The sequence below is a fragment of the Dipteris shenzhenensis genome, chromosome 20, assembly GCF_047967505.1.
Source record: "Dipteris shenzhenensis isolate YYH24624 ecotype China chromosome 20, Dip_SZ_1.0, whole genome shotgun sequence".
Taxonomy (NCBI): Eukaryota; Viridiplantae; Streptophyta; class Polypodiopsida; order Gleicheniales; family Dipteridaceae; genus Dipteris; species Dipteris shenzhenensis.
The window spans coordinates 19,044,077-19,070,087 of record NC_141615.1 but is presented as its reverse complement, the minus strand read 5'-3'; the positions used below and the strand labels follow the sequence as shown (position 1 = coordinate 19,070,087).

General features: G+C 44.4%; 1 protein-coding gene across 1 annotated transcript in view; it reads left to right on the top strand.

Annotated features, from left to right (window-relative positions):
- The window catches only part of UBP24 (ubiquitin-specific protease 24), a 41,488-nt gene extending 15,728 nt beyond the window's left edge, over window positions 1-25,760 (top strand). The window contains exons 5-7 of the mRNA XM_087391453.1: window positions 5,791-5,933; window positions 14,695-14,880; window positions 25,272-25,760. Coding sequence (XP_087247579.1) covers window positions 5,791-5,933; window positions 14,695-14,880; window positions 25,272-25,472 — 530 coding nt within the window. The 3' untranslated portion in view covers window positions 25,473-25,760. The remainder of the gene's footprint in view (window positions 1-5,790; window positions 5,934-14,694; window positions 14,881-25,271) is intronic.
- Window positions 25,761-26,011: the final 251 nt, after the last annotated feature.

Below are 26,011 nucleotides of genomic sequence, written 5' to 3'. Positions count from 1 at the left end.
CTGAAGACCATTGTATCTGGTCAGATCATGTACTGCTCCCATTTGAAGTAGGTGCCGCCCATACCCTATCACGTGTGGAGCATATGCTGAGTGCCTCACTATCCCGAGCTCAGCTGCGTCTAACTCTAGTACTATGAGGGAATCGGATGCAAAGTCAAGTAGTCCCACTTGGCTGTCCCCTGTGCGTGCATTGAAGTCACCAAGGAGGAGGGTGTCACCCTGTCTAGAGAACTTTGTGATATCGTCATGTATACTCTAATACGGGCTGTTCCCCTCTGTGGCAACCTCACGTGCATAGGGTGATGTATCTGGTGGAAAGTAGCACACCGCAATGAAGAACGGTCGTGCCTCTGGTAGCTGAACTCTAATCCACATGTGCTGTGCATATTCCTCTTTCCTAACCACTGAAAGGAGTGGCCTGAGAGCTGATTTGAAACAGAAAGCCACACCCCCAGCGCCTCGTACTCCACTATCCCTCCTCAGTTCCCTCCTATGGGCCGACTCCCATGTGTATCCTGTCATGGTGGGCAGCCCTCTCTCTGGACTCTCATGTGTCTCAGTATAGAAAACTATGTCCATGTCAATGTATGTCTCCAGGAAACCTCCTAGGTCAGACCAGAGGGTGCCATTGCAGTTCCAAACTGCTATTTTCAGTCCTCCTTGTGCTCTCTCCTTTTGGGTCTGACACTATCATGTGCTGTCTCCTTCTGGGTCTGACACTGTCATGTGCTGTCTATTTCTCCTTCTTCCCTTCCTTCCCTTTCTTCCCCGTCTGCTCTCTCTCTGATAATCACTTTTCCGTCCTTGTAGGCAGCCCATTTACCTGCATCTCTTGTTGGAAAATAGAGGATAGAATCACTCACACCTCACTTCCTATCTAGCTCATACAACACTCAAAAAAACTGAAAGAGAGATAGGACAAAACTCAGATATATTCCTCCACAATCATGGGCAACAAAAGCTCAAGGATGAGCGTGTACAGACAGCCCGAGATGCTGTCAATAATGCTGAGCCTATTCCTCTCCCTGTGCGCTTGCCTGTGTGCAAGGCAGTCTGTGCAGGTGATGAGGAATGAGGGGGGAAGGGGGGCTTTTTATAGGAGGGGCTAGGCCCCCTCAATCTGGCCGACCAGGGAGTCAGCTCCCTGCCCAATGCATGGACCTGCCAGCCCACCAACCGACCAGACTGGTCGGCCGTTGCTGGCTGATCAGGCCGGCTTGGGCCAGGCCTATATAGGGCCCTGCTTATGGGCTGCTGTTGCAGCTCCCAACTCCACCCGTGTGCAGGTCTAGGAGGCGCCTAGGATGCCACGCCATCTTCTTGCTGCAGCACGGGTTCCCTGCCAGGTAGGTCTTCTGCCTTTTACCTTCCCCTACCCCCTATGGTCTTCTGCCCCCTTGTCCCCTCAAATCGGGGGCTCACAGGTGGGGCAGGGACCTTCTAACATTCCTTGCTGCCATAACCTGTACCATGCTGCAGTAGTGTGAGGTCATCATCCAAGTATATTCTGGTCCCCTTCAAGGTTGCCGAGGGTAGACTTGTCCACAGCTGCTCGGAGTTTCATTACAAGGGGTCTTGTTGGGGTCTTAACTTTACCAACCCTCCATGCTGTCTCGCATGTGAGGTTGACTCCCATTTTGGTAAACAAAAACTTGGCATCTGACATAGGGGTGTCTCCAACTGTTAAGCCTTTGATTAAGACATTTAAAGCCTTGTAGTTCCTTCTTTTCTCTTCCTCCAGAGATTCAGAGATGATCTCTGTCTTGGGGGCTGCTGCACCCTTCTTAACCACTCCATTCTAGCATATCTGCATTCCCTTTAGTGATTTGCTGTGCGAACTCGGCATGCTTCCCTTGTATGGTAGTCTGAAAGGCTGCCATCTCCTTCTTGAGCTTCTCATTCTCAGATTTCAGCTCTTCCATCGCCTTGCACGTCCCTTCCGGTGTCCCTTGCATGTCCCTCAGTTGCTGTAATTCTGTCCCCATGGCTTGCATTTTGTCATTGAGGCTGGTCTTTTCAGCTTCCCATGTTTCTTTCTCCTTCTCCCATTCATCTTTCTTGCTTTTCTCCTTCTTGCATACGTCCTCCTTGTTTCTTGATTTCATACAATGTTTTGTCAATGTGTGCTTTTTCTACCATCAGTGCCATAGTGGTGGTCTCGAGGCTATCTACTTTCTCAATCAAAGCCATATAAATTTTACTGAGGTGAGTCAAGACCTCGGAAGCATTCTTGGGTGGTGAGCCTGCCATGTAGACTGTCATTGCACTTTCAAGAGCTTTTATGTTGCTAGGATCCAACAATTTGTCGCTGTTCACTGTTTATTGCATACCCCATAGAGATTGAAAGAATGAGATGAAAAAAGATAGCATCCCAGTCTGCCCTTTTTTTCCTTGAAATTCGAAAATCAGAGATGAAGAGAGGTTGATTATTCTGTTCTTTCCTCTTGTGTTGGCCTTGTGGGTTTGTCCACACCTTAGGGACTGCCCATAGTAACTCTTGAGCAGTCCAAGGGCAATCGGGGGTGCTTGAACAGAGACAACAGCCCATGGGGGAGCCAGGAGCCCTTGGCGCACTTTGTTTAGCTTTCGAGGGCCTTGAACCCTGTCACAGACGACCGGGGGGGGGGGGGCTTGAGAGCCCTAGTACACAGGTCACGGGTGCCATGTTGTAGGCCGTGTTTTTGCCTAGGGGTCCTCGTGCTGTCGGAGATGCCCATGGAGCTCACAGAAGGGCCTTTGGCTTTGCTGCAGATTACGTCCCTTGGAGGCGCAGTGATAGAACCAGCCCCGAAGGTTGGTGTGGCGCTGAGGGGTGGCGCAACTGGGTTGAGCAGAGGCTATGACAGGAAGGACAGGCTGACGGAGGGCAGAGGGGCTGGCGGGGGTGGCTGAGAGGGAGGGAGGGTAGCTGAGGGGTGGCGGAGATGCCCATGGAGCTCACAGAAGGGCCTTTGGCTTTGCTGCAGATTACGTCCCTTGGAGGCGCAGTGATAGAACCAGCCCCGAAGGTTGGTGTGGCGCTGAGGGGTGGCGCAACTGGGTTGAGCAGAGGCTATGACAGGAAGGACAGGCTGACGGAGGGCAGAGGGGCTGGCAGGGGTGGCTGAGAGGGAGGGAGGGTAGCTGAGGGGTGGCGAAGGGGGGGGGGGAGAGAGAGAGAGATTCTATTTACCATAAGGTCTATGGGACAGCAAGAAACCCTTAAGTACATCTGCTTTAGGGTATAAGCCATACATGCCATTGTGTGCTAAAGGGCCCTCGTTGAGTGCTATACTAAGAAAACTCAAAAGCTCAAAACTAGTACTCAAAGATAGTACTCAAAGCTAAAACTAGTACTGCCATGGTGGCTCTCACAGGCCTATAAAGGGTAAGTCATACATGCCATGGTTATTAACGTCTTTGGAAGGCCTCACAGGCCTATCAAGAGTAAGTCATACAGGCCTTTGTGTGCTGAAGGGCCCTCGTTGAGTGCTATGCTAAGAAAACTCAAAGCTCAAAACTAGTACTCAAAGCTAGTCCTCAAAGCTAAAACTAGTACTCAAAATACATAGCTAGGTGCCATGGTGGCTCTCCTTTGAGTGCTATGCTAAGAAAACTCAAAAACTCAAAACTAGTACTCAAAGCTAGTACTCAAAACTAGTACTCAAAATACATAGCTAGGTGCCATAGTGGCTCTCCTTTGGGCTGTGAAGATTTCTCGTATATGTGTCTATCAGGTTGTCTCTCGCTGTGGCGGGGGATGTGGTCTCTGTGATCTTTGTATCCGGTGGGGCCATATCAAGAATGGCCCTCATCTTGGATGATTCCCTTTGAGGAGAGATGGGATGGGCTGGATCTTCATCGTGCTATGCTAAGAAAACTCAAAAACTCAAAACTAGTACTCAAAACTACTACTCAAAATACATAGCTAGGTGCCATAGTGGCTCTCCTTTGGACTGAGAAGATGTCTCGTATATGTGTCTATCAAGTTGTCTCTCACCGTGGCGGGGGATGTGGTCTCTGTGATCTTTGTATCTGGTGGGCCCATATCAAGAATGGCCCTCACCTCGGATGGTTCCCTTTGAGGAGAGCTGGGATGGGTTGGATCTTCATCGTGCTGCTCTAGTCAAAACTTTGCGGTCTTTGTGTCCCTGGCTCCACCGCTCCGTGCCATATCTTCTCACTGATCCATGTTGTCCTCTATTCGTCTATCTCCTCCTCCTCTATTCGTCTATATCTTGGGGTTGACTCAAAAGTATAGAAGTCTCGTCTCTTGTGGCACTGCCACCTCTTGTTGTTTGATCTGCTGCAATAAAGTTTCTGTGTGTTGTCGCATCTTCATCAAGTATAGGCCAATGCAGAGGAGGGGGGGGGGGATGGGAGGAGAGAGAAGAAAAAAAGATAGATTTATTAATGTCTTCGGGAGGCCTCTGAGATGAGGTATAATAAAAAAGGTAACTCATAGAAGCCACCATGGGCTGAAGAAGAGAGCTTGCTAAGGTTATTTCTATTCTAATAATAATCTCAAAATGCTCAAACACTCCAAGCTAGTGCTCAAAATACATATCCAAGTGCCATGGTGGCTCTTCGATGAGTAGCGCAAATATCTCGTATATTTGTCTGTCGAGATGTCTCTCATTGTGGTGGGGGGCATGGTCTCCGTGATCTCTGTATCCGATGGGCCATATGAAGATGACACCTCGGCTCGGATGGCCCTTTGAGGAGAGCTGAGATAGGCTGAACCTCCATTGTACGTGCTCTCGTCACCCTCTGTGTCGTGCGTGGTCTTTGGTTCTACAGCTCCACGTTGTCCAGTCCCGCTGATCCACTCTCCTCATGTCGGTTACCTCCTCCTCCACTTCCATATATTTTGGGGCTGACTCAAATCCGTAGAAATCCGCGACATGTCGTTGTGCTTGGTCTATCCCAGCCGCGAGAGAGAGAGAGAGAGAGAGAGAGAGAGAGAGAGAGAGAGAGAGAGAAACAAACAAACAAACAAACAAATAATAAATTGAATCGCCTACTCTCAAGCCCCTCTAGAGTGCATGGCCTGTAATGAGCTCTCCTTGATTGTGCTAGGGGCTGGTCGATTGAAGCACAAACATCTCCACTTGTCGTTGTTATTATTGGAAACCAAACCTTTGTCCTAGGACAAGAGTGTCCCTCTTGCAAATGTGTGACTGAGAACATGTATTCTTGAATCAGGGTTTGGAAGGTGGATTTTTCAATCTGTGTGCAGGCTGTATGGGCTCCAGCCCCACCTTGTAAGTCTAGGCCATCAGTGTGGAGGCCTTGACTCCCAGTTCTTAAGCAATTTGATTCCATGGCTTGTGGGTCAGGCCTAGATGGAAATGTCCCAATGGTCTCTTTCTGCTCAGATTGAAATAAGCAATCTCTCCACTGGTGCTTGAAGCGTAAACATTTGATTCCATACAATGCCCACAATGACTGGCTTGCAGCCCTTACCACTAACGCAATATTATGAAGTGATTGTCAGTAGATGTGTGTGTGATTGAACTTTGAATTCAGAATTTGCAGAACCAAATATCTTTTCAAGGGCATAGCAAAATGTGAAATCTACAGGACCTCAGATCAGTTTAATGCGTCTCTACGGGCAGGCCATATCGACTATTGATGATGGAAAATTTACCCATGAGAGTGTCTTGTTGTATTGGGATGATCTCTCAATTGTTACTTCCAGAGCAGTGTAATATTCGAATATTAAATAAGTTGGTTTGTACACTTTCTTGGTTGTATCTTTTTTCTTATAGTGTAACATACATTTTACTGATTGTGCCTCTCTGCTATCAGGAATTAAGGCCTCAGCGACAGTGCAACCATTTCTGCTTCTACATTTGGACATTTTACCTGAAGCTGTTTACACAGTAGAGGATGCGCTGAAGCTGTTTGCCGCCCCAGAATCTCTTGAAGGCTACAAGACTACAGCTGGCAAGGTTTTGACACCACCTTTCAGCAGAGCCCTACAGTTTTTTGAGTTTCTATGCAGTATTAATTTCCCATCTTTTTGATTCCAAGCATAAAAGAGTAGTACTATGCTCATATCCTTCTTGCTAGTTGCTGTATATGATCTTTATACACATATATTTTGGCCAAGTACCTACCTATTTGACTTTCATCCACACATGTGCACATGTATCTTTGTGGAACATATATTTTGGCCAAGTACCTACATATTTTGACTTTCATCCACACACTTGCACATGTATCTTTGTGGAAATAGATTGTAAACTGAAAAGATAAAAAAATCACACCACCGTGCACAGGGAAAATCCAAGTGTACCTGGTGAAATCATAAATAAAAGTAATAAAATAGTAGCATCCCCCAAGAGCTGCAACCCTCAAACATCACTATGAACTAGATAAAGCTTGTGTGAAGCACAAACTCTCCCATCCTTGGGAAACGCAGCATGGTGCATCTTACCAAGTAAGCATGGTTCACAAACATGTTTGGTAGGCATATGCATTTTGGGAAGATTGACAATCATATCTTCCTTATATAACTTCACTAGGGCTCCAAAATTGAGGTGTCTAAATCTCTCATGCCACATATGAGTATCTGCCATGGTAGAATCAATAGCAAAGGCATGTGCATTGGCAAGTGCAGCATCATCATCTGAACATCTGTCATAAGCATTAGTAGCATTGCGATTCACACGACTTTGCTCCTCCTGAAGAAGAAGAGCAACAAGCTGGTTAAATGAGAAATGATTGGCATCACCCCCTGCAACCAACGTCAATGTAGTAGCAAAGCCTTGATATGATTCAGGCAACCCATCAAGGGTATTAGAAACCAGCTGAGAATCAGGCATAATCTCATCAATGTTGGGCAACTGCTCCTTCAAATCCTTCACATTAGTGAGATAGGCATCCATGTTACCACCCTCATCAAGCTTTAAATCTTTCAACTGCCTGCAGAGATAGGCAACCCTCGCCTCATTCCGCACCTGATACAAAGATGCAAGCTGATCCCATGCTTGCTTAGCTGTCTTGCAAGACCGAATATGAGGGATAATAACTCGTTTCAGTGTAAGAGCAATCAAGGCATGTGCTTTGGCATCATGACCATCTCACTGAATTTGCTCCTGTGAAGGAGGCAAAGCACGTGGAGCAGGAGGTGCATGTGTCCTAGCAGTAGCATTAGAACCATCATCTGAAGACCCATCACTTGAAGAAGCAGAGGCTGTAGGTGTAGCACCAGTAACAGTGCGTGTAGGCTTGGCCTTAGAACTTGAAACAATATGCCATATATTCTTGGCAACCAAAACATGTCCCATCAGGTATGACCACATGGGGTAATTGGTGCCATCAAGCTTGTCATTGGTTCCAATCAGCCCAAATAAATAATCTTTGCCACCAGACATGGTGCTGAAATACAAGGCAAATGCACCAACTGGCAAAGCAAATGAGAGAAAGGCAACCTCTTAGAATCAAGTGCCAAAAATCTGCCCAAGCTTCAAAGCTTATGCCTGCAAAAGACTCTGCTGTCCCAAGGTGTACCTGTTGCAAGAAAAACTCCCAAAGGCATCACGAGGCCTTTCCAAAATGCAAATGAAGCAGAAATTGGAAAAAGGCAATGCAACAACAGCTTACCCAATGATGTACAACAGTGATAGGCTCTGAAAGCGAGCAAATGAGGGTTGGAAATGAGAATTAAAGCAAACGAAGTGCTCCCACGAGGAGGAGAGAAAGAGATCCAATGGAGAGAAACTTGCAGCCTGATGCAAAGGGATGCCAAATGAGGAGGGAAGGGCTCAAAGGGAAGTCTTCGGATCAATTCAGTAGCTCCAAATGGCTCCAAACGCTGGCACGTAGCTCAAGGCAGCTCCGAAATGCTGATTCGCACCTCGAAACAGTTTCAAAATGCTGGAAACGCTTCGATTTGGCTGGCATGCAGCCCTAGACAGTTCCGTACAGCAGGAAACAGCACCAAAATGCAGGCACGAACTTCAAGGTTGGTCGAAACAGTCTTTCGGTGCATTAAATGCAGGCGCAGCAGGTTCGTACATCATGTACGGACTGTGCGGATGGCCGTACAGTCACACATGCGAATTAAATGAGCCGTACAAACTGTATGGATTTCATACAGCAGGTAGCCTCCATGTGCGAGGTAAAAGCTGAGAAAAAACAGCTCCAAACGCTTCAAAATGCAGCTCCCTTCGCGATGGTTGCTCCAAATGTCAACTCAAGATGCAACCAGCTTATTCATTATCCTATTGTGGGTCTCACAGCATTGTATTTGAGCGGGGGATTCAAAGTTTACTAGTCAGTTCTGGCAGGCCTTGTTTGAGAACTTTGGTACGCAGATGCATTTTTCCAGCTCCTTTCAATCAGAGTTGTGTTGGATAAAGAGCATTAACGCCCCACTTGTTAGCCCCCATACGAGGAGTGCAATGGGGCTCGATAGATTGCTTTGGGTTGAGTGTTTCGTACAGGAAATTTCAATTGGGGGCTGCAGGCAGCTTTGAGGCTCTTCTTTTATAGACTTAACCTCCAACCCGAAAGCAAGAGCTTTCTAATAAGATGGTGCTAGCTTTTTCGTAAGCCTAAATTAGGGATACTTTTCTCAGAAATCTGAGCTTTCCCTAAAATCAGATGTAGGGGTCTTTTCTTGGAAATTGCACTGGAACTGATTTGGCCTTGTGGGATCCTCCATAAAGCAGGCGCCCACATCTTGGTGCTTTTTGCCTTGTAGGACCTGCTTTTTGCACTTTTCCCTTAATCCTTGCACTCCTCTTGGTCTAATGCATGCATTCTAGTTTTTGGACTATTTCTAGGTTAGTCTAATGCATGCATTCTAGTTTTTGGACTATTTCTAGTCCCTTGTGGGCATCCCCACAGTTCTCTTTTAACCAATGCAAGGAAAAAGTAAAAATAATAAACTTATTCTTGGTTAACCAACTTTACCATTCTTTGACTGGAGTCAATTCTAATAAAGATTACTCTTTATTTTCTTAGGAGAGTCCCAAATCGTGACATTGTGCTTTCAAGTGTCATGAAAAAAAGATGTATCCTCTCATCGGCACACTAAGGTTCACATTTAGGGGTAACTTGATCACCTGCCTCTTATGCTTGCCCGATTCAAGGTGCTGATGTTATATTCGGTATGCTTTCGCATAAGCAAGTCAATCCTCGAATTGGGTACGGAAAGAACATCGAGACCATTTAACATAAGGGTTGAGATGTAAGCATTTCAGCTGGAGTTTTAGGAAATACTATTTCTATGGCAAGCCGTTCTCAATCTTCAGCAATGCAATAGGAGGTGTACGTCTCTAAGCCTCCTGGCTTTGAAATCAAAGGGTTTGACAATAAGGTATTTTTAAGTCTTCAGAATAGCCCTATGGAGATCACTCTCTATGTCTGCAGGTGTGCTGATTTGAATTTTGTATGTTGTTGATATGCTCTTGACTGGATATTCCACTTGATATGCTCTTGACTGGATATTCCACTCAGCATCTTGGAGCCTTAAAGGTTGATTTGCAGGAGGCATTTACTATGATAGATTTGATCCAGCTTCACTACTATCTTGGCATTCAGGTTGCTCATGTTGAGGGTGGGTATTTGAGTTCGTCTAAATACATTGGACAGCTCCTAGACAAAATTTAGTTTGAGGACTGTAAACCAGTCTGGATTTTGGTTTCTTTTTCTCCATGGATGATGCTGTTAACTCTTTGATGTCACTCAATATCAACGGGCTGTTGGATGCTTGATATATCTATGTCACACACGGCCTAGATCTTCAGTATGCTGTTTTTCACTTGAGCAGACTCATGCATGGAGGCTGTGAAGTGTGTCTTACGATACTTGAAAGACACTCAAGTTTTGGGCCTTCACTATGGTCATGATTCTTCACTTACTCTGCATACTTTTACAGAGAGTGATGGTCTTGCTCTCTCTCTCTAAACACTCACACTGATGATAAGCAATAGTCACATTGTTGACCTGGGGTCTTCGGGACAAGGCATCTACATTGACAGCATATTTGCCCATTTCATATGCTTCTCGGAAAGTTTTGTCTGAGTTAGAAAATATCTCAGACTTTGGTGATCTGTTTTAACAGTAAAATCTGCACCCAAAAGATAATGCTTCCATGTGTTCACAACATGAACTACAGCCAACAATTCTTTTTCATAGATTCCCAGATATCTTTTAGCATCACGCAATCTTTGGCTCTTGTATGCTACTACATGTCCATTCTGATGTAATGCAGCCCCAACACACTCTCCACAAGCATCGCAATCAACATCAAAAGGTTGATAGAGATCCGGGACTACAAGAATAGGCTCTGTAGTCAACTTCTCTTTGAGTGTATTGAATGCTTTCTTCTGTGATATTCCCCATGTAAAGGCTGCATTTTTCTTAGTAAGGTCATGTAATGGAGCTACGATATCAGCAAAATGCCTAATAAATCTCCTGTAATAGGAGCAAAGTCCCAAGAAACTACGGACTTCATGCACAGTTTTCAGCTCAGGCCATTCTTGGATGGCTCGGATCTTTACAGGATCCATTTGTATCCCATTCTTGGATATTATATGCCCCAGATAATGGATCTCTTCCAAAAAGAATTCACTTTTCTTGCTATTGGCAAAAAGCTGATGATTTCGAAGTTCTTGAAATACCAAAGCAAGATATTACCTGTGCTCTTCTTCTGTCTTTGAAAAGACTAGGATATCATCAAAGAAAGTACCCGTGAAATGCCTGTACTTTCGGAAGATGCGATCCATCATTCTATTGAATAAGGCTGGAGCATTTGTCAACCCAAAAGGCATCACTAAGTATTCATACAACCCGAATGTAGTGCGAAAAGCTGTCTTATGCACATCTTGTGGTTGTATCCTGACTGGATGATAGCCACTCTTCAAGTCTATCCTACTGAAAACTGTTGCTCCTTTAAACTGGTCAAGCACATCATCTATGCGTGGTATCGGAAATCTATTTTTGATGGTCATCTTATTCAATGCACGATAATCAATGCACATTCGAAAAGAACCATCTTTCTTCTGTACTAGAAGCACCGGTGAGCAAAAAGGAGACGAGCTGGGCTGAATCAACCCTTTGGACAGCAAGTCCTGTACCTGAGCCATAATCTCCTCTCTCTGAGTCGCACTGACTCTATATGGTGGTCTATTTGGTGGCTCACTACCAGGCATTAACTCTATCTGATGATCTTCTGGCCTCTCTGGGGGTAACTCCCCTGGCAAAGCATCGGAAAAGCAATCTTTAAAATTTTCAAGAAACTGAAATTTATCTTTGTCTGCATCATTCATTTCAGCATTGATATCATTCTCTTTTTCTTTTACAAAAACCATGTACGCGGAAACTACAGACTTTATTGCTTTACCACATGTAACCTCAGATACAATGGGGATAGTCTTCCCTTTATTCCTGGCAACTAAACACTGGTTTTTTCCCCTATGGATAAAACTCAGCATCCTCTCAGGGTATTCTATTGTTACTTCCTTTCGATGGAACCATGGTGTACAAATACAACATCATGCTGCTTGAGAGGAGAGATTAAGAAGTCCTCTTGATCTACATAGCTCTGCACATGGACACGAAGCTTTCCAATCAAAGGAGTAACTTGCACTGGGTTCCCCTGGAACATTTGATCAGCATCAATAGCTCTACCTAGTTCTTCAGTTTTTATCCCTAATCTCAGGGCTAAATCTTCATATATGAAATTGTCTGTAGACCCTGGATCAAATAGGATTAATGCTTGTTGATCTCTTATCTTTCCCCATGATAGCAAAAGCTCTTTTTCCTTTGGATTTGAGGTACTTCCCAAAACATCTGGGACTGCTTCCACCATCGGCCTCGGTGGTACTTGTGGCTTTTTCTGCTCCTTAGAACCCGAAGGCTTCTCAGGGCACTGGGCAGCCATATGCCCCTCTTTCCCACACTTTAAGCATTTTCCATCTCTACAGAATTCAGCTATCTGTTCAGGAGTGAATGGGGATTTGCCTTTATATGACTTTCAAATTTGAGTACCCCTCGGCTTCTGAGGCTGAAACCCTTTCTTTTCAACCTTGGGATACTCTTTCTTTTTTGATTTTGAAAAATCAGCTTTCTTTCTTTCACCACGTCCTGCATGCAAGGATAGTACTGTGGATGGATCTTGTAACGGCACAAGATTGCTACTGAAGTTGAATGCATAAGGTCTTGAATGTTCTTTGCCCCCAACGTATTCACTACTGCCTGAATTCTTGGATTGAGACCAGCTCTGTACTTTCATTTGGGTTGTGTCTGCCACGTCAGCTGGACCTACTGGCTGCCATGTCAGCTTGCACGTTTGGCTGTCACGTCACTGTGTGCCACGTGTAAGCGCCACGTCAGCTTTGTGCATACTTGCCACGTCACCTGCCTGCTGCTCATCTGCCACATGTACTCCTAGTTGGCACCTTGGCCATGTCAGCAAAAACCACATATGCCTAAGGTTTCAAACCTTGGTTGACTGAGCAGCGTCGCGCGTCGTGCCGGCGTCGTGTTTTCTTCTGCAACATCTAGTGCGGGATTTCATCGACGGGATTTCATCGACAGTCTTTGCTGCTTGGCTGGGCGTCGCTCCATCCTCAATCCTCTTGATCACTAGAGTAATACTACGCTCCCTGCGTGGGTTCTCCGTCAGACACCTCTGCAATCCATGGCACCCTGTGTTGCCCGTCGATATCGTGAGTCAAGGATTACAGTCACAGCCTGTGCGCTCCCTCAAAGCCTGTGGCTACGTGAGCTTCTCCATAGCTTCACCTTCGTCAACGTCTCGTCAGGACTGTGTCCGCTGCGAACAGCAAACTCTCTTTCCTTCCTTGCACATTCTTGCCTAGGCTATTACTTGGATCGTCAAAGGCTTGAGAAAGCCTTTAATCCGGCTCTGATACCAATGTAATCTACCTGTAGAGGACAGCCAAAACCTTCCACGTAAAATACAGCAGAGACACTTTCATTTCTCTCCCTCTCTCCCTCTCAACAGATACACTAGGGCTTGGGACAATCGTCGGGCTGGACCCCCTTGAAGGTTTTTATTCATAAGAGAGAAATCAAGTACAAGTGTTCAGCGTAGAAGCTGTTCATACATAATTCAAACGTGAATAATTTCATAACATGAGCTCTCAGGCTCCCCTTCTTGGCAACAAGCCACTTGTCAATTTCTACTTTACTTTCCTAATTACATGCCACTAAGGGCAACTCTGGAGTCTTCGAAGTACTTGGTCACGCGAACCGCCTCCTAGACTCTGGTAGGCTCCCGTAGCGCTTAGGAAAATAACTCTTCTTAGTACCTGCAACAATTAATTAAAAAACACATGTGCACACATAACAAATATAAAAATATATTCATTTCTGGTTGATCGAAGTCAATGCTCTTGATCATAATTAAGGGGCTTTGACCAAGGGTCGAGGCGCCTTAATTATAGTCAAGTCTCTCCAACCGAAGTTGGCACAACTCTCCAACTGAAGTTGGCACTTCTTGGTTAACCATAGTTAACCCTCTTGGCAATAAACCAAGTCTCGTTGACCAAAGTCAACACTCTCTGACCGTAGTCAGCTTTGTGGTTCTGTGGTTAACTGCTGTTAACCCTCTTGGTAATGAACCAAGTCTCCCTGACCGAAGTCAGGTTTTCTTGACCAGAGTCAAGTATCTTTGACCGTAGTAAATTCTTTGACCATTAAAGGAACTCTTTGACCATAATTAACACAGATAGAAAACTCTTTAATTATGATCAAATAAATGGTCAACTGTACTTTGACTAAGGATATTTACATTGTGGTGACACATGGTACATCAATCATATAGATACACATGTACACTTTATATGGACATGCACACACGTGTACATTTAAACAATAGTCTTGCTACACATCTACATACATATATGTGCACACAATGCACATGCATACCCACCACCCACCACATCCATCCATTCATCCATCTATCCATGTATTTGAGGAGGTACATGCTTATGCATTTTGCTTCTATCCTTGTATCGGGTTGAGAGAGAGAGAGAGAGAGAGAGAGAGAGAGAGAGAGAGAGAGGGTTTTTTTACTTCAGTGGAAACAATTCCAAGGAGCCAATAATGACTCATCCGAAGGCGATCTGAGGATTGAACACACAACACACACAATGAAAATATCACAACACAAACCAACAAGTCTGCTCGTAGTGAGCAGCAGAAATGTTGGTCGTGATGTGATGATACATAGTGGGAGAGGAGGGTCTTTTTACTTCATTGAAACAATCAAGGAGCCAATAATAACTCATTTGAAGTCCATTCGAGGACTGAACATACAACGCACACAACGACAAGATCACAACACAAACCAAATTCTGCTCTCAGTGAGCGGCAGAAATATTGGTCGTGATGTGATTATACATAGTGGGAGAGAGAGAGAGAGAGAGAGAGAGAGAGAGAGAGAGAGAGAGTTACATGCCTATGCATTTTTCTTCTGTTTGGACAAAGGCATTCGCTATGCTTTCAATGCTTGTAATTGTGCTGGTGGCGTAGCAGTGTTTATTTAGTCACTTTGATATTTCATATTGCAAAACATCTATAGGTGGGTGGGCGGTGTGTGTGTCCGTGCATGAGTGTGTGTGTGTGCGTGTACATTTTGCTTCCATTTAAACATAGGCATTGGTGCTTTAAATTATCAACTTCTTAATGGCTTCAAGTTTAGGATAGTCACTCTGTTCATTCATCTTGCAGGCAGCTGTAGTCAGCGCAAGCAAGTCAGTAAAGTTGCAGTCTTTGCCAAGGGTCCTAATACTTCATCTAATGCGGTTCAGCTACGGTGCTCGTGGCATTAGTAAACTGCATAAGCCTTTGCATTTCCCCTTTAATCTCATTTTAGGACGGGATCTACTTGCTAACACTACAAGCTCTGGATCTGAGGTAAGTTGCATGCCCGTTTCTACGTCTGTTCTCTTTAGGTATTTGAATGGAATGTTAGCTTATTCATTCGTTGATTGGTTATTAGAAGGTGTCGTTTGTAAAATGTTTTATTGTGGGGGATGCAGATCAAAGCAACGAGTTTCATTTATGATCTATTTTATGATTGTACTTGATGTTACTTGCTCACGCATTCTTACTCTGGAATCCTATGATTTGTACATTCAAACTATAAAATCAGAAACAGAAGTTATGGCATAAGGTAAGGAGATGAGGGATAGTGGATAAGGACATCATATTGCAGGGACAAGGGGCAACAAAGGTGCTCAAGAACCTCTTCAATTCCTCTGAACAGAAAGTAGCTCCCTAAGACTGAAATGCAAAATGCAGAAATTTCTGTGCTAAATCACGTGATGGGGCTGATGTAGATGTTGCAAAGACCATCTTTAAAGCGTGTGATTGGAATTAGGAAAAATGTATATCGATTCCCTCCATCATGAGGAATTTCATGGCTCTCAATGTCAGAGCAGCAAGATGCAAAGGTACATAACAGCAGAAGAGAGGGTCTCTTTCAGGACTGGCAGTTTTAGAACATGATTAGATGTATGTGTTTAGTCAGGCTGGCACAACTTTGAGGAGGGAATACAGTTACTGTGAACTGGCATTAACTTCAAGGTAGAGCTCTACAACATAGTGCAACGCTGGGGGTTGGTGGGGAGGAATATTGTTGACATACAGGTGAAGTTTACTAAGGTGGCACTATTCTGAGTAGGACCGCCATGTGCCACTGCCACTCACTCCATCTACCAACTGCCAGATGACCTTTAGGGCTTTAGACCTACTTAAGTGGCCCGAGTACTTGTGTGAATCTGTGAGCCTGAAGAGGAAAGAATGGATGTAGAGCTTCAAGAGTCTAGTCGGATTGCTGTTCATCTTAATATCTATCAAGCAAGAGTTTACAGATTCAAATCAATTCTGAAGCGGCCCATATTTTCGATCTGAGGGCTCCCTTGTCACTTTCCTTCTTGGCCAAAATCTCTTTTTCTTTTTCCTTATCATCCAAACAGGACACCATGGACCTCAATGCTTGAGAACTATCCTCTGCTAGCTTGCCACCATTATTCCCAGCCATGACTCGGCCTCAAGCATATTTTGTGAATGGTTAATGGCACATATCTCTATGAGGAAGGACCCTCACTTGCGGCATTGTTGATTTCGACATGTTTCGGAGGCTTTTCTCTGCTGCAGCAAAGTTACCTCTCTTATGGAGCTTCGCCTCACTTTTTGGACCTGGTCCAGCACATTTCTGGTTGGGCCCGTTCAGTTCGTTCTCTACTTGGTTGAATTACTAGTTGACCAGCCCTGGAAAACTTTGTTTCTGTCCAAACAGTCTTCAAAAAGACTCTGTTTCTGATCAAACAGGTCAGTACTAGCCTTGGCCAATCTCAGTTGGAGCCGCCAACTCTCAAATCAGCTTGAATTTGCAGATACAGTCCTGCCCTGTTCAGTTCTTGCATTGGAAGTGTGGATGCCCTACACTAGTCAAGACCTTTACTGTTAGAATTCAGTGAGGTCTGTGCATTGTTTAGCCAAGCATTGGCTAGCGAGGCAGTGTGGGGCAGTCTGTACATACATTTGAGATGGTTCAGAATCAGAAAAGGAATCCGAAAGGTGTGTTGGGGTTTTGGACCAAGAGGATTAATTGGATGGCATCAATTGTTTCTGCGGAGTTTCATGGTGAAGAAGCTGCTAATTGTTGCCACTTAGCCCTAGTATGGCCTTGTAGGCTAGTTATGACTAGTTAGGACATTTAGTCCATGTGGAACACTAGTCCTAGTTCACTTAGGACACTTAAGTTTGTGGCCCTATGTAGGCCACCATTTGTACTTTCTCATTATCCATTTGCAAGTACACTTCAATTTCTTCCATGTTGCCTTGGTTGTCTTGCAAGACCCAAGAGCTCCTACAACAGAATAGAAAAGATGGGACTTCAGAGATGCACAAGCTCTTTTAGTAATTTCTCTTTCTATCAAGAGGTTCATTATACCTCATATTCGGTCATGCAAGACATCTATGGCAGCTTGTGAGATACTAGAGAGTGTGTTTGCAGCAAGAAATGATGCCAGGGTTTCCGTTCTGAAGCGAGAGTTTACGCATATGGATGAGGGAGATTCCATGAATTCGACCTCACAAAGCTTTAGGATTTGAGGGAACAATTGCTGAATATTGATGAAGTCATTCCGGATTCAGAGATGATCACCACCACTCTGAACTCTCTTCTCGAGTCCTATCTCGGTTTCCACACCTCACTGAATTTGTCATTGAAGGGGCGCAGCAATCCTCTCTCTTTTCACGAGTTGGTAGGACTTCTGTTGCAGGAGGAGCAGACTCGCTGAAGTATGGCAACCCGGGTTGGCGAGCATGCCATGCTCTCCAAGTTCAAGCCCAAGGGTAAAGGGCAGCAAAAGCCACATGCCAATCAGCCCACACATCAGCATAAAGCTGATTCTGGACAGCCTTCTTATAAGGCAAAGGGTGACGCAAATAAGCAGAAAAAGAAGGGCATTTGTCATTATTGCAAGAAGCCAGGTCATTATATTGGAGAATGCAAGAAGCGCATAGCCAAAGAGAAGAAAAGGGACTCATGTATGGCTGTGTCAGATGCATCAGCTCCACATTCTCATGATGGGGGAGATGTTGCAGCCAACTTTGTGGAAGAGCACTATGCCTTTTTGTCTTGCACTTCATATTTTTCAGTGGGTAGTTCAGATGCTACAGCTACTAATGCTGAGCAAGAAGCAATCTACTGTGGCTACTTCCTCATGTGAAGTTGAGTACAGGGCAGCTTTCATAGCGACAGTTGAATGTGTTTGGCTGCGTCGTTTGCTTGTTGATCTTTATCTTTCATTGGAGGGTCCTTCTCCGATTCTCACTGATAGTCATAGTGCTATAGCAGTGGCAAAGAATCCTGTGTTTCATGCTCGCACGAACAACATTGAGGTTCACTATCACTATGTCAGAGAGAAGTTGCATGCAGGAGAGATGATCTATGTGTCAACACATGACAATGTTGCAGACATCTTCACCAAAGCACTTCCACGTGAGAAGTTTGAGGCATTTTGCAGTGCCTTGAATTTATCTCCTTTTGGTGACTGATCATTTCCTTGTACATGACATTGGCACTGCAGGGGGGTGTCAGAATTATTGATAAATTCTAGGTAGTGACCAATGTAATGTCAATAAGTGGGTTAGGGGCACTTTTCCCTCATTTAGAGGTTTCCCCCCTAACCACAGTTAGTTCACTAACTACGGTTAGTGAAGGATAAGGTTTGTCACTTAGACAAAACCTTATCCCCCCTTTGTTTTTTTTTCACTCTTCAATTGCATACTCAGTGTTCAGCTCTCACACTCTCTTGCTTCCTGCTCTCTCTCTTCTCTCTCTATTTCCATCACATTTAATGTGCAATTAGTGCAGAATCTTGGTGAGGTTGCTCCTAAGAGGACCTATAACCTTGAGTCTTTCCACCTTATGGATTGTGTTGCTATTTATCCGTCAAATCTAGGAGGTTACCTAGTGACCTCTATGTTTTGGTGCTCAAAGGTTTGTACTAGTGCTATTGGCAACCCTTGAGATTGCGCCTCAGGTTGTGACTCAATAAGTGAGTCTGCCTAACTAGAACAAGACACCTAACCATGGTGACTCCTAGGTTGGACCTACTCATAGACTATCATTCTTGGGTTGGGCATCCGTTAACCAACTCCAAAGACTATTATTCTTGGGTTGGGGTTCCCTTAACCAACTCTAGAGACTTCACCTCGAAGTTACAACTCGGGTGGAGGATACTTGTTCTGAGCCGTGACAGAGCTGAAGTTGTTTCCATTCATGCAAATGGCACATGGGGCATTGGGAGGTTCACGAACTCGACAATAATTTAACTTTCCTTCATGATGATCTACTTGAACAAGTCTATGTCAGCCAACCTTTAGGCTTTGAGGTTGAAGGTTCTGAAAATCAGGTTTGCCAGCTGAAAAATCCCTTTATGGATTTAGGCAAGTGGCCCGAGCATGGTATGCCAAAATACATTATGTTTGCTATGCTTTGGATTTCAGAACAGCCCCATAGAGGTCACTCTTTATGTGTGGAAGAGTGAATCAGATTTCTGATGTTAATTGTATATGTGGATGACATGCTTATTATTGGAACAGATATACAACAAATTGCAGCTTTCAAGCTGATTTGCAGAAATCATTTGCCTTCATAGATATGGGCAGGTTGCATTATTACATTGGCATCTAGTTTGCTAGTTTTAAGGGGGGCATAATGATGAGCCAATCCAAGTACATTGGACAGCTCTTACAGTGCTTCTAGTTTGAGCATTGTAAGCGGGTTTTGGCACGTTCTTTGAGGACCCATTTTAATAATGCTCTTTACCAGTGCATTGTGGGCGGCTGCCTTATCTATTTATCTCACACTAGACCTGATCTGCGATATGCAGTGTCTAAGTTAAGCAATTTCATGCACAAGCCCAGTACATAACATCGGCAAGCATTGAAATGTGTCCTTTGATACTTGCAAGGCGCGCAGCATTTGGGACTGTTATATTATGGTAAGCCTTCACTCTTTATGCATGCTTTCATGGACAGTGCTGTGCTGGTTGTTTCGACACCCGTGTGTCTCATAGGGACAACTGTTTCATGCTTAGCTCTTCATGCATTCCTTTGTTCAGTAAGAAGCACCTACAGTTGCTATTAAATTACATGGCGCAGCGGAACAGAAACTGAACAAAGAATAGAGAGTACACAGCAAACTGGAGAGGAACAAACTTTTCCTTCAATACTGATGTAGTACAGATGATGGCTCCGTCCACCCGTGCGCTCCCATAGTGGAGCTTAGATGGCGATCTAGACAGATACTAGGTGAAGAGCTACTAGCTGGAAGATCTGATTTAATATGAACTGATCTGATACAATGGACTGGGGAGGTTGCCTCTTTATAGCTATGAGGGCGGTAGTCGGATCAACGTAGTCAATGGAGTCGACCAGTCGACCTAGTTGGTGGAGCCGACCAGTCAACCTAGTTGGTGGAACCGACTAGTCGTCCATGGAATATTCAGGGAATATTTCCTATACCGTCGCCTCGAGGGCTCCCGCCTCCGAACCCCCACCAGGGGGGCCGTTGGCTACCCTGGGACCCCCCTGTCCCCAAGCCCCAGCAAGAATAAGGGGCTCCCACACAATCACCTTTCTACCATCAACAGTCTCATTGATAGACCTCATCTGACATGCAAGTCAGGATCCATCCAGTGTCCCGGGCTCACACATGGCTTCTCCTCATATGGGGGCCTTACAACTTGAGCACCTTGGACCACTGGTGGTTACCAGGAGGGTGGGGCATTGAGCATCTCTAACAGTTGCTACTTCTAGTTGTGAAGGGCAGCCTTCACACATCTATGGTAGAGTGTGTTTGGCTCTGCAAGTTACATGCAGATCTTGATGTTAGCCAAGGTTTCAGAGAATGATACTCTATTCTACCAGTTCAGCCAGTCCACTTGTGGAATGCTGGGCTAGAATCTGGAAAATCCAGGCAGCCAAGGCAGCAGTCCACTGCTAGGAAAGTGGCATCACTCAGCATTTTACAAGCAGGGGGCTGCAAAAGGATCTTGCTAGTAGGGCTTCCCAAGCACCACTGGCTAGCGCGGGGAGGCCCTCTAAGTATTGCTTTGCTTGCTAAGTATGTCTTCCTTTTGTTTTTCATAAAAGTTTTTGTTTACCTCTTTTTTCTTCTCTTTCGTTTTCTCTTTTATTTAATGTGTAGATTTTTGGTCTTTAGAACAACAAAATATCTAAACTTGTATGATTGGACATATTCTAAGTCTTACAAAGGTATATATAGTATTTGTTATTTGTGACCTTTATAGATGATTTTTCCATATTTTCATGAGTATATCCCTTAAAAGAAAATTAGAGCTTCAATCAATTTTGTGGCTATGGTTGAGAATGAGTTAGGGTGCAAAATATAGACTTTGAGAATATATAGAGGGGGAGAGTATATGTCAGTTGTCTTCAATGCTTCCATGAAGGCGAGAGGCATAAAGGATGGGTGTACATCATCATGTACACCATATACACCTCAGCAAAATGGTGTTACTGAGACTTAAAATAGGTCTCCAATGGAAATGATCAGATGCATGACTAAGGGAAAGAGACTGGCACACAGATTTGGATGGAGGTTATAGTGTGCACAGCATACATTTTGAACAGATGCCCAATCAAGGCCCTAAATACCATTACTCCTTTTGAGAACTGGTATGATGGGTTGACTAACTCAGGGTGTCTGAGGAGCAAGCTGGATGATAAGGCCATCAAGTTCATGTTTGTTTGCTACAGCATTGAAATTAAAGCTTACCGTCTCTACAATTTTCACACTAGACAGCTGCATACAGGTTCTCAGGAAGCGTTGCTTCTATTGAGGGCACATTAAAAAAGCCAGGAGAAGATCAGCAATTACAGCCTGCACATGCTGGTGCATAGCAGGCTCAGGATGCTCCCAATCAGGTCGAGGATCAGCCTATTACAAATGATGATGTTGAAGAGATTGTCAGAGAGGAGAGAACTGCTTCACATGAAGCTAGGACAGTTCCCAGGTGGCTGCTTCAAACTCTGCAGGGCAGCAGACTTTCAGCCCCTCTCTCCACTGGGAAACAGGCTGGTTCAAGGGGGACAGGGGGGGCACCCTTTTCTGATACAGCTTAGATCAGTTCAGGTGTGACACAGAAGAATCTGAAAGCTGTGAGGATGCTCAAGATAGTGAGCATTGGATGAGGGCCATGAAGTCAGAGTTGGGTTCTATCCAAAAGAGTATTTGGTAGATTTGCCCATGGGAAAGAAAACTATTGGAACAAGGGAGTACAACTACTCGTGAGCACTGCCTTAAGTTCTGCCAGATGCAAACGATTGTCAAAATGAATGGATGATGCGACCGCTTGCAAATGCAAAGAGATTTGCAAACTGTGTGTGTATGTAAAGTGAGGTATGTAGGATTAAAGGATTAATTTAAGATGAGGGGGAAATACAAGAAAAAATAAGGGAAAAAAGGAAAAAAAAAGGCTTAAATAGATTGAGGGAAGAATGAATGAGTGGACCTCTGTGGAGTGCAGATGGAGGAAGAGCAGCGATCTGTGAGTATTGAGCACAGAGCACATGGGCGGCGCACTGCAATCGAGGAGTGCTGGAGTTGAGGTGAGCCGTCACGGCCTGCGTGTGGATCAGCAGAGGGTACGCAATGTGGACTTTGGAAGCCTGGAGCGAGGTACTGACAAGCGAAAAGGCGGGCGAGGAGTCGTAGACAGCTCGGGAGCAGAGTCCCCTCGGCGACCGGGTATGGACTGGCGTAGTACAGGGGGCAGAGGCAACATGAGTGGAGGGATGTAATCCCTTGGGTAGCCGACTGCGGAGATTGAGGGTGGTAGGCGTAGCAAAGCAGAGGGGAGTAGGTGCGGGCTGCGGGGCACAGATAGCGATGGAGACTGGCAGGGGACAAAGTTGCAGAGGGCAGGAGAACGTAGGTAGGCTAGAGTTTGAGATGGGGAAGGATGCATAGAGGTAGGTTTATATAGATGAAGGGAGGGATAGTCGGGGAAGGGAGAGTCGGGAGATTGGGGGTTTTTTGGTTTTATGGGGAGGTGGGCAGTTAGTGGAAGTTAGGGAGATATTTCGTAAGGGGGGTTGCACGTGTAGGGGGGTTTTTTCCATGGTAGCTAGTAGCGTTTGTAGGTGAAGACCGTAGTTAGGCATAGTAATAAAATTACTATGAGAATTTAGAGGTAAAAATTACTATGAGAACCCAAGTAAGTGAATAAAATTACTTCGAGGATTTAGAGAAAAAATGTAATAAGGAGAGAGAACAATTAGTGAGAAATAGGTGAATAATGAAGAAATTTAATTAACGAAGGTGGATAAAAGGAAAAAAGGGTTGGAGGGGAACTTCTAATTAGAAAATTAAGTAGAGGGGGAAAGGTAAAGTGAATGTTAAAGGGGGAAGGAATAGGAAGTGTGTGTGTGTGAGAGAGAGAGAGAGAGAGAGAGAGAGAGAGAGAGAGAGAGAGAATCAAAATAGAAGGGGGGCACTTGGCAAGAAACTATGTGGGACACTTTTTAACAGAAGTGTTAGTATAGCACTGCCTGGAAGGCAGTGCTAACAAAGTGGGTGTACAAGTCCAAGAGAAAATTTGACGGTACCATTGCCAGGTACAAGGCAAGGTTAGTTCCCAAAGGGTATTCTCAGCAAAAGGGGATAGATTTCGAGCCTTTCTCAATGGGAAGAAGAGTATGTGAGTCAGCCTGCTGGTTTTTGGGTGCCTGGTCAGGAAGACAAGGTGTGCAAGCTGCATAAGGTACCAGGCCTGTTATGGAAGTATGTATACATATTTGACCAGTTAGGGTTGACAGAATCGTCCCCTATAAGGGATTTGCTGATTGCCATCCTTTATGTGATGATATGCCACTCATAGGCACAAATGAAGAGAAAATTGCAGAAATGATCTTGAATTACTACTAAGGATTCAGTTTGTGCAATCAGATGAGGACATCGTTCTGAAACAGTCCAAGTATATACAGGGACTGTTACAAAGGTTCAATTTTCAGGACTGCAAGCCCATTCCTACTCCAATGGAGCCTGGGCTGAGGCTGTCCATGCATGATGTAGGTGAACCATTTATGCTGTCACATACAGTCAGGCTATTGGATGCCTTATTTACCTTTGCAATACTTGTCGAGATATCCTATTCAGTGCATCCCAGTTGAGTAGGTAGATGCGCAGCCCAAAGACATCATCATTGGGCAGTGGGCTACTGTAAAGCGTATTTTGAGATATCTGCAGGGTACTCAATCCCTTGGTTTGTTCTGGGCCAGGCGGTGACCTCGAGTTACATCACTCGTTCAGATTGGGATGGTGATTATGACACTAGATACTCCACCAATGGCCATTGTTTCTGTATTGGGTGAGCAAAATACAATACATCATCATGTGAAGCTTTTACATCATCATGTGAAGCTGAGTATAGGGAAGACTTTGCAACTATATTAGAATGTGTATGGATCAGGGGATTGATGGTAGATCTTCATGGTAGTTTGCATCCATCTACTCCTATTCTCCGTTATAGTGGCACAGAATCTTGTGTTTCATGCCCGCACAAAACACATTGAGATAAGCCAATCGTAACACAAACTACTATTAATGGGCAAGGTGGATTTCAAAATGATATCTTAATTCAAGTAGAATTAAATATAGTGGACAAAAAATTCTCTTACAAAGAGTGTAAGCCCCATAATAAGTAGGTTCCAAGGATTAGATAATGTGTCCTTGGGTTTGGGAGTTACATCTGATTCCTCTTGGCCAAATTACGACTTGAGTTACCATGATACTTCCAACCATCTCTTGTGTGAGTGTTCCATCCATCTGAAAAATCCTTTGAAGGATCCTCTCCATGTGACTTCTTAACACAATTAAGTGCACATTCTGGCTCCTAAAATAATCTTGCATGGCAAGACTCTTCTTGTCTTGATAGTGTCCTGAATTTCTTTCCATCTCTTTGCTGTGAAGGTGAATTCGACTGTTGAGGTTGAAGACAACTGCCCCGCCACATAAGAAATAGTATTGGCAAAAGCAGCAAAGTGGATGACTTTGCGATCAGTGAATGGGAATGCAATCAATTGCACTGGTGGCAAGCTGATATTGGATTATGTTCTATAGCAGGGCATAGAAAGATGAGTGGCAACATACAGGGGAAAAATAAAGGGTAGCATAGAAAATGTACGAGTAAGGGGTAGACTAGAGGAGCATTGTAGTTATGTTTTTCTACACATTAAAAAAACTTTTCCTGTTACCTGTGCAGCACAGTTTTTCCTTCCCTAGTCATATGTGTGAACCTGCTCCATGCAGTCACCCGTCTACACCCACTAGAATGGCCTCCCATGTTTGACAAACTGCTCATCATCCTTGCCCAGCGATAAGTGAAGGCTGAACCAATCAATTAGTCCATTTTCACCCTACCCTTTTGACATACCGATATTTTATACAGATAATTAAAATATTATTAAGAGCCCTGGTAAAAGGGTCCTTCATAATGTGAATATCTATTTCAGCTTTCACATAGTCTCCATACAGGAATCATTCACGCTGCTGAGCTATTAGTTGAATGATTGATCGACCATCCATTTGTCCCGTTTTGTATTTACAAATGGGGTATTTGAAATTTTAGGAATTGGAAGAGGCAAATGTCTTAACCTTTTATTTAAAGCCTTCTATTTTAGTGTCCTGGGTCTACCTTTGAAATTTTTTTTCATTGTTTCAGCTACCTCATTTCTGACTTCGTTTTCTCTGGATGTTTGTTCAGGTGCGTCATTATGAGCTGGTAGCCACAGTTACCCATCATGGGAAGGATCCCTCTCGCGGACATTATACAGCTGATTCAAGGCAATCTGATGGTCAGTGGCTCCGGTACGATGATGGTATGGTGTCCGTGGTGGGACCTAACAGGGTGATGCAAGATCAAGCTTATTTATTGTTTTACAAAAGGCTTTTAAATGCTCAATGAGCATGAGAAAATACTGGCTTACACAAAGTCCATGAGTTCTGTGATTCTGGTTAGATATTTTGTTGGAGAGCATGCAGAAGGTGCATCCCCATGCCAATGTCTTTTTTACTGTCCCAAATTCAATCACAAGGGCTCTTGCTCTGTAAATAGAAAGCAGCTGGAAAAAGCTATTGATGTCCAAAGAGCTAATTTGTTTGTAAGCTGCTGCCATGCTATTTGATTGGAAGAGCTTTACCTTGCTGTGACGAGTATTGGAAATTTACATGGGGCTGCTTCTGGTTTTTTGTAGACTGACAGTGGATGAGTTTGAAAGGTGTTACGCCATTATAATTAAAGTTTTGCATTACAGATGTGGGGGATCCAACGAAATGCAATTCTAGGCTAGGAGTGTAGCTGCATGTCAGTCGTGGCTGTTAATGTCTTCTTGTAGGTTTCCAGCCTATTGATGACGACATAAGTATAGCTTTGCTTATGCTTGGGCACTGATGACGACATAAGTGTTGCTTTGCTTGCTAATTATGTCTTTCTTTTGTTTTTTA